At 42.2% G+C, this 14,464-nt stretch overlaps 1 protein-coding gene across 2 annotated transcripts in view; it reads right to left on the bottom strand.

The window, feature by feature from the left end:
• Positions 1–14,464, bottom strand: part of DOCK4 (dedicator of cytokinesis 4) — a 1,300,588-nt gene that overhangs the window by 32,007 nt on the left and 1,254,117 nt on the right. For both annotated transcript variants that reach the window (XM_069228963.1, XM_069228964.1), the window contains one exon: positions 1,799–1,912. In XM_069228963.1, coding sequence (XP_069085064.1) covers positions 1,799–1,912 — 114 coding nt within the window. The remainder of the gene's footprint in view (positions 1–1,798; positions 1,913–14,464) is intronic.

Genomic DNA, 14,464 nt, shown 5'->3' with positions numbered 1-14,464 from the left:
GAAGAGAGAGGGATCTACCTCTGACCCAATCGGGGTTTGAAAGCCATCACTACAGACCTTGAGCAGTCCCCACTGAGATCGGGACTACGTCAGAGAGATTCCCCTGTGGACCAGGTCCTCAGTAGGACATCAGTGAGGGCTTCACTAAAAAGCAAAAGGGGGTCTGATGTGGAAGCCCCAGGCAGAAGCACCTCAATCATGAGGTTAGTCCTGACAGCCACTGAAGACAGCTCAAGGCCCAAGACCTCAGGTGCTCTTCGCATCACCATGGAATAAGATGCCCACTCCTCCATGCTCACAGTAGGGTGAGAAAGCAGACCAGTATAAGTAGGTATCTAGACCACTGGCTTCACCCAGTTCCTGAGCCCAGTCCATAGGGCCTTCAAGTTGGTGTTTTTAAGGGTCCAGTGACCCCTCCATACCCTCACTGGACTCGTAGCCTAAAGGATAAAGGTCAGTTTCCGACCTAGGAAACAAGGTCCCCGCCGATGTTGAAATCAGCAATGATTATGGGATCGAGGCTGCCCGTGGGCCCAGGTGGCGTTAGGGGTGTTAACGCCAGAACAGTTGTGGGGAAGGCCGCAATGGTACGACTGACGCCGGTTCGGATTCAGAAGAGGATCCCTGGGAGCCCCTGGGGCCAAGGCCGAAGTGTTTTTTTTTGGTCTTCAAAACTAGGTACACAAGGTTGGTAGCAATAGGTAATAGATCACAACACAGTGTCTGGAGTATGCCTCTAGAGTAGAACTACACATTAGAATGGTTTATTGGCAACTTAGCAAAACAAGACCCAGTGAAGCGAGCTCTATGAGTGAGTGCATTGAACACACACATCTTTCTGATAACTTTGGAAACATGTCTGAAACCAAGTTAAAATGTTTTGAATGGCTGGTTTATCTAATGATATCATAAATAGATTGGAAAAAAATGTAAATGTTAATATTGTTCTGGCACTGATTAGAATGAATGGAGTAATCCTTCAGATAACAATCAAAATAATGCCGTGATATGCTTTGAAAAGTACTCTAGTGCTATAGTATTATGCCCCAAATGATGCATGATATGTGCAATAATGTATCATAAATTAAGAGGATAATACATGTCACAAAGGACCTTGGTAAACTGAAGAGGACAAAGCTAAAGGCTGAGTTTGTTTATAAAGTTACGGACCTCTTAGGCAACTTACAAAAGCCTTGAAAAGGTATAGTAGAGGGTATTTTATCCCTTATAATATATGTCCACACCATCATCCTTTGCCCAACGATGTTTAAATCCTTGCTCTTTAGCACTTTCTTATATAAGAGAAACTATTGTCACAGACATGTTGCCTACATGTGTATTCTGTACTGTGAAAATAAACACACCAATAAGCAGCTTGTCATTGGTTTCTGTATATGTATGTTAGGTGTTGTGTAATGTGTGATGTGACTAACTCTTGCTGAACAGTTAAAGCTATCTATAGGCAAAACCTAAAAAGGCTTAATGTTGGAGACAAAATAAATTAAACAATAAAATTCCCAAAATTGGACATTATTCTACCATTTTATCAGAACGCATTCATTATGAGAGGTTCTGGCCAAAAATCGGAACAAAAGAAAACAGCCACATATGTCGGTGTTAAGGACCACGGATGGTACATATGCAGCATGAACTTGTACTAAAACATTGCACTAGTACTGGCATGATGAAGATGTACTATTGGTTGTGAAAATAAAAAGTGTGTCCTTTCTTTAAGGGTACACAATATTCAGGCAATAAAAACCCTCAGCTGTAGAGGGAGTCTTAAATGTTCACTTACCAGCTTGAGTAGACCTTGGTGGCACAGGTGGGGATATAAGCCTTCCACTTTCAGACATGTTCCTGGCTTCTTTTCCACTATCCAGACTCCAGCTGCTAGGGGTCGGGTTCACTGCTGAAATATAGGTAAATTGTTCATGAGTTCTGGTTTCCAATACAAGTATGAGTTCTGCCTGCTAATATAAGTGTCCACAGGACCAAAAATACTACATAGGTTTCTTTCAGTTTTACTTCTTTTGCCCAAATGCCAAATTTAGCAGTTCAAGATATTTTCAAAACAAATCAACAATCGTTTACTTTTGAAACATACAAATAAAAGTATATCACGTGCCCTTACCCTACCAAGTACTATCATATAGTAAGTATAGGCTCTAAAGTAGTAACAAACAGATTCTAGCAAAAAAAAAAAACAACAACATAGTGCAGTCAAACTGGTGGAAGATGTGGGCAAAACTGCAACAGAAGTTTTGTAAGTGGATTTCTACTTAGGAATAGGTGCTGTTTGACATATCCAAAATCCAACTAAATTGGGTTACGGGAAAGCCCTGAAAAACACATTTCAAAATGGCGGCATGTAAGCATATAATAAGGCATTTTAAGATGTTTTAACAAGAGTGTTAGTGACACAAATGTGACTTTTTAAATATACTGTTATACTTAAATAGTTGCTATACCTTTGATTATTAACTTATTTTTCCATTCCTCACAGGATATGGCTACCCATGAACAGCAGTGTCCTATTTGTAAAGAGAGATTGGATGATGGACAAAAGATTGCGATTTTGGCTGAAAAAGGAGCTGAGGGCATCAACACTGCCAGTTGAAACAGTGGAAGTGATGTAGTTGTAACTTCTGGAACCAGAGTTCATGTTTCACGTCGGAAGATGTTTACTGATAAGAAAGATATTGAAGTTAAGAATCGAGAGTCAACTATAGCATCTATTGCAAAGAGAAGTACTTGAATAGCTGCTAGGGTATTTTGCAGTGTGACTGTTTTATGGAATTCAAGTGAACGTTTTGCGCAAGCACAAGCGGGGAATAGAACATGTGTATGTATGGACATTAGAATCCCCTGAAACAATAAAAAGGTGCTGTGAATTGTCGTTTTCAGTTAGAGGCCGTAATGAATATTTTTTTTTGGATCTTCATGCCGCAGATTGCATTTACCACCAATCTTGCAGTGTAAACTTTCGAAGTGGGAGAAACATCCCCAAAGAATATTCAACCATTGAACAGCAATCGAACAAGTTGAAAGTAGGGAATCCAAGTAATGAAGAACAAGATGAAGTTTTTCTGAAGACATGTAGTTACCTAGGCTCGAATGAGGAAGAACAAATGCGCATTGCAGACCTAATAGCCAAAATGGAAGAATATCTACATGGAAGTGACATCCAAACATACAATTGTAGGCACATGAAAAGGAAACTTGTAGAATATTATTGAGATATTATTATATCGGGGAAAGTGGCAAAGCAGATGTGGTAACTCTTCGGGAAACAGCTAATAACATTTTTTGAATTTAAGTTGCGACATTGAACTGCAGAAGATCTATATAATAGAAGCTGCGGCAAAACTAATCAAAAGTTAAGTCAAGTCATCTCACTCTGCAAGCAAAGATGTATATCCAGCTACATGTGACCTCAATGCTTTAGGTGCTTTGGATTAACTTCCCAGTAGTTCGAGATTGCTGTGTACCAAGGTATTTGTAGGAAAAGATTTCTCAACTATATAGGCAATATACAGCAATAGGGTAGAGCATTATGCAAGCTATCCACCCAAGAGCCTTAATATGTCCACTCAGAATTGGTCTTGGCACTCAACTGTCTCATAGCTTCAGATCAAGGTACCTTACTGACGTTCTTCATAACCTGGGATTCTGTTCTTCCTACAATGAAGTTGCTTAATTTGAATAAAATGCTCCACTTGCCAGTGGTTCCAGTCCCTTATTGGATATGGATGAGAGTTCTACAATTGTGTTAGCAGCTGAAAATGCTGAACACAACATTCTCACCCTACAGAGTAAAAATAGTTTCCATGGAGTGGGAATGATGGCACATGTAACTCCAGTAATCAAAATCAAACCCGGAACTCCAAGGAACGATGTTGTAGACAGTGACATAAAGAATCTCTCAAAGTTCTTATTACTGAATACAAATCCGCAAGACACCTTATCAAGGGCATCAATTTCCACAAACTACCAGCACCAAGTTGTAGCATCAACAGACTTGAGATTATGTGGCAGCTATCTTGGTCATTTTATGGAAATCATGGCCTAAATTAGTCACGAATGATGAACACAATTTACAGTGGTTCAAGTTTTCAGCATCCGGGAAAGGCATCATTTAGGTTCCTGCCCATAAATGATATGGCACCAAGTTATTTGACTTGTATATTATCAACTCTCAAGTGAGCAAGATTACACATGATCAGAATGTTCTGTTCATTGTTACATTTGATCAGCCTCCATTCTGGAAAGCAGCACAAATAATCAAGGAATATGAAGACCTGCGAGATACAATTCTAATGCTGGGATCATTTGATATCCTCATGAATCTTTTGAGTGCAACTGGGACTCTGATGAATGGTCAGGCCTAAATGAGCTTTTGCAAGTAGTGTATGGAGCAAATTCAGTGCCTCACACGATGAGTGGAAAAGCAGTTTCTAGAGCTGTTCATGGCCACTTAATTGTTGATGCAGCTCTAAGTGCCTTATTGACTGAAAATGTTTTACATTGGAATGAAGATGGTAGCAACCACAATCTCATTCAAGAATCGTCAAACCCATTTGGCGATGTTATGTCACATATATCATCATTGGAGGAATTAGAAACTGCTAATATTCTGTCTCAAGTACATATTGCTATGGAGCTGAAGAGATCTGAGTTACAGTCATCTCAAACATGTCAGCTGTGGTTAGAGTACCAGCGAATGATTACCACTATGCATACGTTGATTGCTGCAGACAGGAATGGTTCATGGGATCTGCATTTTGAAGCAACGCAGGAATGTCTCTCCATTACTGCAACGGCTGGCCAACACAATTATCTAAAATCAATATACTTATACCTGCATAATATGCTCATGTTGGATGCTATAAACTTTTCAGTTTATGAAATGTTTAAAAAAGGGCTGTACGTTGTAAGAAGTAAAAGATTCTGGGCAGGACTGGGTGCCAACCTTGTGATTGAACACGTTTTGATATGTACCATTAAAAGCATTTAGCCCACAATATGTGACTTGCCACCAGCTCCAGATTTATTATTGAATATGATATGTTTTTCCTGCACAACACAATGTGCAACAATGAGATGTGCTTGTAAAAAGAATGTGATTCCCTGTTCTGCTGCTTGTGGTAAGTGCTACGTCAGTGGCTGCAATAATTGTGTTACTAATAAATATGAAGACCGCAACAGTGATGCAGATGACTGATTTTTGCTTTGGGTTATCATGTTCTTGCATGTTTTTGGGGTATCTGTGGCAATTGTTTTTTTACATGTCATTGTTTATGTTTTCTCAAAGAACCTGTTACATGTATTATTGCTGTTCTGGAATATATTGCATACAAAGTCATTTTTTAATTATTTTTTTTATAGATGTACATTTTTTTTCCACTGAAACATATTTTCCTAGACAAAGCAAAATATAATCCATTATGGCATGGCTGCCATTTTGAAATGTGATTTTCAGGGCTTTCCCTAACACAATTTTGACGGATTTTGGATATGTCAAACAATACCTATTCCAGAGTAGAAAACCACTTAAAACACTTCAGTTTCATTTTTGCCCAGGTTTGATGGTTATTTTTCATAGTTTGACTGGACTAACACGAAATATACTGCCGGCCAAAAGCAGCATGTGTATATGTTGATTTAGGATGACACTGCAGAAACAGAGATAAAGGCAACATCAAGGAAGCAGCATGGTGTTATTAAAAATCACTGAATGCAGCTGAAGAAATGGGAAATAAGGGAAATTGATGGAGGCAGGATAGGTAGCACGATCAGTCATAGGGAGGGAAGAAAAACAGGCTGTATCATTCTATGAAACTATAATCTGAGTAATTTGTTCATCAATGCATTTGTGAAAGTGGAATTCTTTTAACAAGTTTGTTAGAATTGTGACACTGAATGGGTATGGCACTTCACATTCTTGTCATGATGCTTAATTGGTCTAAAATTTGCAGGATTCATTCTTAGGTAGGAGTGGGTTCAGAGTTCCTGGAGTTCACATGAGATGTGAAGTAGAACAGCCAGGTATAATGGTGCGGGGGTTTAAACAGCTGTGCACGAGAGACAATATCTTTTAGTTCCCAGATGAAAGTGGTAATGTCCTGGGCTAGGTATTGTGATAATCAAGTACTTAACCACATTTTGAAGAGCTACAGTGTGTTAAGATAGGCTTGAAAGGCTGGACTTTGGGGAACTTACTAGGGGACATGAAGGAAACAATGGCATAGGATGTGAAAGTTAATATAGAAAGCACTTGGGAGAAAGTAAGCTATTATCTGGGGGACTGGTGGCCACTATAGGTAATAAAGTCACTATCTTGTTAGGCTTAGTCAAAGGTTTCAGTAATTTATACCCGAGCTCAGCTCGCCTATGTGTAACCCAAGGTTGGATACTCAAAGCCGGTCCCACTGAAGCAGGGGGCTTTTTTCCAGAGGTGCACTTTAGGGACATATAAGCTTGCACTTACATGTCCACACATTTAGTATAATGCACCCTGCCTTTTGGGCTCAGGAGACCTTCCTTAGAGGGTGAATGATTTATATATATTAAAGATAGTGCTTTTGGCTGTGCCACGCGTGGTATGGCCACAGCCAAGTTTGAGCAGTCTGCACTGCTCCTGCAGTCTGAAATTGCAGTCAGTAGATTACTTGGGTCACTCAGGGTGGCACAGTATTTCAAGCCCTGGTGACCCCATCTGATAGACTTCTAGTTGCAGATTCCTTACCTTAGAATTTCCCCCAGGCAACAGACTGGAGCCGGAGGCTTTTCTTCGAGCAGTACCCCTGCGTGCCATTAGGTGGCGTAGGTCGACTCCGCCGGCGTCATGGTAGTCGCGATGATGTCACGGTCGTATATAGACTCCAGCCTGATGCGCTGATGTCAGTTTCTTTTCACAACTTTCCACGCCAGTAGCGCGGAGCCATGAAGAACACTGAGAATGGTGCACCAAAGTCGGGCCCTTAAAGCGAAGTACCTGCCCCTAGAAATCAGTTCCCACTGTGGGGATGATGGGCGGGTCGGTAAGGAATCTGCAACTAGAATATGTCTCTACGAGATATATCGTTACTGAAGGTAAGTAACTTGTACATGTGATAGAGACTTCTAGTTGCAGATTCCTTACTTTAGAATAGATACCCAAGTAATACCATCCCCAGTGGTGGGCTGCGAACCAAGATCGTACCAAAAAGTCCTGCAGGACCAAACGGCCAAAGTAGCCGTCTCTGCAGACCTGACTGTCCAGGCAGTAATGCTTGGTGAACATATGTAAAGACGCCCACATTGCAGCCTGGCAGATGACCAGGACTGGAACTCCACGTGCTAACGCTGTGGTGTAGCAGCAGTTCCTCTGGTAGAATGAGGGAGCAAACCCTCAGCGGGTTGCTTTTTTTGCCAAAACATAGCACATCTTGATGCAGAGCACTACCCATCGCAAGATGGTCCTCTTCTGCACCGCTTTCCCTTTCATCGCACCCACAAAGAGTTGATCGTTCACCCAGAAATCTTTGGTACGATCTAGGTAGAACGCCAAAGCTCTTTTGGGATACAGACGTTGGAGTCTCTCCTCCTCATGAGAGGGATGTGTAGGGGGGCGTAAAAAGTAGGCAAGGTGAAAAGGTGTTACCACTTAGGGAGAAAGGAAGCCCTGGTACAAACCACCACTTTGGCTGGATGCATTGGTAGGAATGGTGGCTTTGAAGAAAGAGCCTGAAACTCACTCTGCGAGCAGAGGCGACGGCAATCAAGAAAGCTGTTTTAAGGGTCAAGAGCCATAGAGGACAGTTGTGGAGTGGCTCGAAAGGGGCACAGATGAGGTATGTGAGTACCAAGTTCAAATCCCACTGGGGCATGATGAACAGGACAGGATGAAAGATATGAGTGAGGCCTTTAAGAAACCTCCCAACAAAGGGGAGATTTGAAAAGAGAAGGTTGATCTGGTAGCCTTAAAAAGGCAGAGATGGCAGACAAATATCCCTTGAGGGTGCCCAGAGCAGAGCCCTGCTGGACAAGAAAGAGAATAAAGAGAAGAACCTCTGAGAGAGGTGCAGAGAGGGGATCAACAGACTTGTTGATACACCATGCCACAAATTTCAACAATAGGTGTAAACCGTTTTGGTGGAGGGACGCCTGGCTGCCAAGATAACATTACAGACTTCGGGTGGAAGGTCAAAAGCAGTCAACTGTCGCCGCTCAATCTCCACGTAAGGAAGCAGAGACTGGACAGATTTGGGTGGATAACCATCCCCCGCTTAATTTAAGGTAAGGAATCTGCAACTAGAATATGTCTACCAGATATATCCTTACCGAAGGTAAGTAACTTGTACTTTAAAACCTATGCTCTGGGTACCACTGGTACCATATACTAGGGGCTTATCATGGGATTAAGGTACTTGCCAATTGGGGATACTAATTCACATTTACCAATTTAGGAAGAGAGCACTGTCACTGGGGCCCGAGTAGCAGGCTTCAGTGCACTTTCAGAGTCCTAAACCAGCAGCTAGTAGTCCAAATGGGTGCAAAAAGTAGGGAGAACCTGCAAAACCCCTGTTTTCCTACAGGTAAAAATTCCCTGGGGTAACCCTTCCAACTTTTTCAATAGTCATGTTTGCTTTACTGTAAACAGTCCCAAAATGCCATCTATCAGAGCAATGCCAAGATGGCCCAAGGAAAGGACCAGGGTGCACCCACAACTAACACTAAAATTCAGTTCAAAGCAGACCCTTAACCCAAAACACACCAAGGGACAAAGGTCTGGTAAGCACTCGACAGGGAATAAAATTGTCCTGGGATTCTGTTTGCTCCCTTTCAGGTGTGCTGAAGTGTTGCACGTGGCTCAAACAGACCAGTCAGGAATGAACTGACATTGTGGCAGGCCTCCCACCCTTCAGCTGAGCTCAAAGGAGTCACAAATGCTCATTCAGGTCGATCTATCAATCAAAGTGATCTCTTCCGTAGCACCTACGAGAATTTATACAGCTCATTCACTTCTCATTCAGACCTAGAACAAGCAGCAGTTGCTGGACATTAGCCTCCAGCAACTTTGAGCAGGAGAAAAAGTAACATTTTAAAAAGTTATTTTTCCTTAATATTTACTAAAAATCTGACTTTACCACTGAATTAGATTTAGAATAACTATTAAAATATATGATCAATTAATTTTCTACCTGGTCCCAGTCCCAAGACACGCTATTAGTATTTTACTCCGCACACTGATTTTCTACATAGTTCAGCTAAGCCTGCCACAGTAAAATATCTTTTAGGGCTTTGCCACTAAATACCATCCACCCTACCTTGTGGGCTACAAAGCCTACATAAGGATGCCTTACTAATATTCAGAAGGGAGGTTTTATGTGTCAAAAATGGTTGACAGTTCATGCTGCAGGCCTAAACTGCAGTTGTCAGGATAAAATTGTAGGCCTGAAGCCATGTTTTTGTTGTCACAGTAGTGGATGGCATAGTATGTGCTGCAGTCCAGAGGTGACATAAAACCTTTAATCCCATGAGGGCAATTTCTATACCAGACACCATAGGCAATTAAATACACCAATCAGGGATTAGCCAATTACTACATGTTTTAGGGGTTAGAGCACATACACTGGGCAGTAGACAGCAGTGCCCCAGCGTGCAAAGTCTAAAAACCATCAGTAAAATTCATCAAAAACTGGAGGTGACCATGCAAAAAACAGGAATATTATCACAGCACTCATAGGGAGAACTACTATTAAATCAAGTAGGTTTTTCTCTGCCATTAAACTCTCTGCAAGGACACTAATCAGCTAATGGACAGAATGCAGCAGAAAGCAGAGTGTTTACTTTAGGTGGCAAGTGAAAGGCATTGTATGTTTAAAACATGGCTCAAGGCCAACCTAGTTAAATTACACTTTCCAAATCATTTCCTGGCATGAAACACTTGAAGAGCCAGGTGCTGATTAGCTGTAGAAGATACTACTTTTCTGCCATGAAGAGTAACCACAATAAATCAATATGAGACATTGTGCAACATTTATCAAAAATATAATTCAAATTGACTAACATAGCTCTCAAAAGGCATAAAACATGGATCACGCCAAGAGATTTATTGATCACATTTTAAACAGGCAGAATCAGCATCCACTCTTACCCACTTCTGCAACAAAGCACAACATTGGAATTCCAGGGCATCCTAAATTAGAATATCAAGTACATATATATCCCATATATGTTAGCCAAAAAGAAAGATTAAAAAAATCATACAGTTGTACAGAAGTTAAATATTTCATGCAGCCTCAACATCATAGAAACAACCATACTATCACCCTCACACTCTTGAAACTGTCATTGACACAATTTACACAGCTCCTTCTCACTTCTACCATACACAAACAACTAATGAACACAGGCAATTCCCTTTACAACTAACAAAGGATTGCCAATCCTTCCACCATCACCAACACATTCCTTTTGCATCAAGACTCTTTTCTACCCATCATAATACGTACAAATTTATTGCAGTTTCTCTTGAATATTCTCATCATAAGGTCCAGTATAATCACATGCTTATCACACAAACAATACCAGAAATGGTTTAACAAAGTATCGGAAACACTTTGAGTAACATCCCAAAAGATGAATAATCCTGAAGTCACAGGGAACATCACTCATACACTCTTGTTGTCTCATCCACAATAAGACATGCATCCATACAATTAACTAGTACTAGCTGAATACTGTTCTTAATGGTACTATTGGTTTGCTGAACCAATCATCTGGATTGCAGTTGGAATGTTTTTTGCTTGCTGCTTGAATGCTGACAGGTGAAGAACAAGCTAATTACTCTTTCCAGTGGGTACCTTCTAGGGTAAAAAAAATATATATATATATGTCGAATTGTTTTGCCTTTAAGGGATCAATCTTACGTTGTTGCATCGGGCTACAAATCCATCCCAGCACAATGCTTAGAAGAATTTCCTAAATGAGCATTTGGCGGCCCGGATGATATCCAACACTTCAGAAAGCGGATCAAATGCAGTCAGCTGCTGCTGCTCAATCTCAACACATGTAGGTGTAGATTGTGCAAATTTAGTTGGAGGATTCTGGCCTGTTGCTGTGAGAGAAGATCTTACTGAAGTGATACCCTGATCAGAAGACAGATGTTCATGCTCAAAAGTTGAAGCTACCACACTCTCCTACCCCAATTCAGAGACACAAAGATGACTTGAACCCAGTTACTCTTAATCTTTTTCAGTCGTCAAGGAAGGAGTACAGGAGTCTTGTGTTTCATTCTAGCCAAGAAACATCTTCTAATGAGTTTTCTTACAGAATAAAGCACACAACTTTCCACGTTGCACCTTCTTAATGATGAGGAAAAGATCTAACCAGTACCTTCTGTTGCAAGATGCCCTGTGCCACCTCAGGATGTAAGCACTCATGATCTGCCAACCATGGCTGCTCAACTCATCCACTCTGACATTCAGGGAAACTGCCCAGTTGTTTATGATCAGGGAAATGCCCTGATATTCCAACCAACCCCTGAGACCTAAGCCTCCTCATACAGAACCAAAGACTTAACTTTTCCTTGCTAGTTACAATACCACAAGGCAGTGGCTTTGTCCATTACAATCTGCACCTGCCTCCCCTTGATGAACAGTAGGAAGGCCTTAAGAGCTAGATGATTAGACTGCTACTCCAAACAATTGATGCAGAGCAGGCTTCTGACCAAGATCACAGTCCTCTGATCGCCACCTCCCCCAGGTGATCTTCCCTCCCTCTGGGTGAGGAAGGAACTGGGACCTGCAACAGGACCAATTCTAAGATCTGCATGAGATCTGTCAGATTACTTTGAGGCAGGACCTACTGGAATTTCAGATTGCATTTCAGAGCCTGCATATGCCACCTGGCATATTTTCCAAGGAGGATGTAATAGGTTAAGAGGTCTAGAAACCTCACAGCTGCTGTCCCCATGATCCAGGACAGAGGCTGAAACATCATAATCATAACCTGACCATCCGGCATTTGTTGGAGTGGAGGGAAGGCCACTGTGTCCGATATAGATCCAAGAATGAAAGCGTCTGTTAAGGAGCCAGGTGCCTCTTTGGCCCGTTGATAGTGAACCCCCATAATGTCAGGCGGGTTGCAGTTGTCTGAAGGTAGCCGATGACTCTCTGTGGCAGTCATTGAGGTAGGAAAAGATTGGAAAGAATGATCTCAGAAGATGGGCCACAACCACTGCGATCACTTTCAGGAACACTTAAGGGGGTGCTGATGAGGGCGAAAGAGAGCACAGCAGTACTGGCTAGGGTGAAAAGTATTGTCTATGGGGCAGCAGGGTGGGTATATGAAAACACATATCCTGAAGGTCCAAGTACACCATCCAGTCGCTGGATCCAGGGCAGACAATATCTGGTTCCGCGTGAGCACTTTGAGTTTCCACAGGAAAGCATTTAAAGACCAAAGTTCTAAAATAGGCCAGAGACTTCATCCTTTTTCGGTATAAAGAAATAACAAAAGAAACAACTCTCTCTTCTTTCTGATTCCAAATTTCTGAAATTCTCCCTGGTGTGGGGGTAATGTTTGGTGGGGCAAAAAGAAAGTGTATGGCATAGCCATGTTGAGATTAAGACCTGGACCCTGCCCTCAGTTGGATGAGAATACGCTACTAAAATAAAACTAAAATAGTTTGGGGGCTTTTGTAGCAGGGGAGGGGAATGCTACGCACTGTGCAGGCAAATACTAGCCTCTAAGCTGCCTACCATACCCATGTCAGTGACCACGAAAGGACTGGGTCGATTGCTGTACTGATTGGGGAGACTGTATTTGACTCTATGCAAAAACCTCTGGAATAGCTTCTTAACTTTTTAAATTGGTGTGGAAGCTGCTTTCCAGAGTTTGAGAGATGCAGTAGGTCGCCAAGGCTCTGCTTTCTTTAAAGAGCTTCAAATCTGCCTTTACAATTAAAAGGCTTTAGCCTTCAAAAGGCATAGCTTTGAGAAAGATATGCACATCCCCGGAAAATCGCATTCATGTGTGCCGGCGAAGCACAACACTGGTGCCCTCCTCAGGCAATCATTAGCTTCTACGCTAGTGCAGATAACATATTTGCCAGTGTTATTAAACAGTCTGAACAAGGGACGGCCTAAGGTTTTCGGGGAATACTCTGAAAAGCTCACTGGTCATGTCTCACAGGACATGTTTGTAGTCGCCCAATAGGCGGACAGCATTATTCAACCACAGCGCTATGCTAGAGAATGAAAAAATACACGTGCCAAACACTTCAATCCTCCTGGACTCCCAATGGGAAGGAGTTGTGGGAAATTAATTCAAATGTACTAGTTTTGGATTGAAAAAAACGGCTCTCTGGAGTACAATGCCTAATTAAAATAATCGGCATCATCAGGAACTGGTCTTTGATCACTGGCCCCCTACCTGTTCACTGGTGGGTAAGAGCAAGTATCAGTGAGGTCCTTGTTAAATGAAAAAAAGGCTCAGATGTGTCTGGCCCAGGCTGCAAAATTTTAGTAAGGACCTTCATTTTGGTCTCAACAGAGGGAAGTTGTTAATCTTGGACCTCAGCCACCAGTGCAAAGGAGGCACTCATCTCCATTGGCCCAAGTGACGAGTTAAACCATCCCTCAGAGTAGGTGTCAAGCCCACTGGCCTCTTGTAACTCCCATGTAAAAGTTATCATATGTGTAATGAGAGGGGAGAAACCCACATCCATCTCCACCATCATCCTCCCCATTCCTAGGTGTTCCCTGTTCTGACTCAGAGCCAAAAAGACAATGGAGCCCCTGCTGGGGCATCCTACCTGGTAGAGAAACCAGGTCAAAGTCCAAATGTATGACAACTGGTTATGCTTTTGTAATCTTGTAGGGGAACATCAGTTGAGACTAAGCGGAAGTCAATTTTGTGTTGGGCATTGTAATTAGGAGTGGATCCTCTTCTGACATCAGAGGTGCTGGTACAAGCATCAACACTGATGGGTCTGGTGCAGATCTTAGAGGCAGAATGGAAGGTTGTACTGGAGTTGGTACAGGCCTGAGGCAGGTCCCAAGTGGTTTGACAGCCCTGAGAAAGGATCCACCAGTCATTTGGGCCCCAAAGGCATGACAGAGGGAGCTCGAAGCATACCGAAAATCTGCAGCATGGCCTCATTAAAGGCTTCAATCTACTGCATAGTTGCTGATGGCCTTGAAAATGTAGGGGTGCATTTAGATAGGATGAGTAAGCAACTCTTCAACCAGGGACACTGAGGGTGAGTGACAGCCGGATTACATGTGCCTTCTCTTTCGGTTCAGAGTGGTGGAATGGGGTCAAGTGCTGCTTCGTTTTTTTTTTGTATTTGCACTTGGACTTTGACTGTAGAACATTGAGTGCAAGCGGGGCATGGTCTGTGTCTTCGACCTGGAGTGACAGCAGGACTTGAATGAACACTGCAGTATTGTCTTGTGTTATGCGACACAGAGCT

This window comes from Pleurodeles waltl, chromosome 4_1 (assembly GCF_031143425.1).
Source record: "Pleurodeles waltl isolate 20211129_DDA chromosome 4_1, aPleWal1.hap1.20221129, whole genome shotgun sequence".
In the NCBI taxonomy this organism is placed as follows: domain Eukaryota; kingdom Metazoa; phylum Chordata; class Amphibia; order Caudata; family Salamandridae; genus Pleurodeles; species Pleurodeles waltl.
The sequence above is the reverse complement of the archived record's forward strand: the minus strand, read 5'-3'. Positions and strand labels throughout refer to the sequence as shown.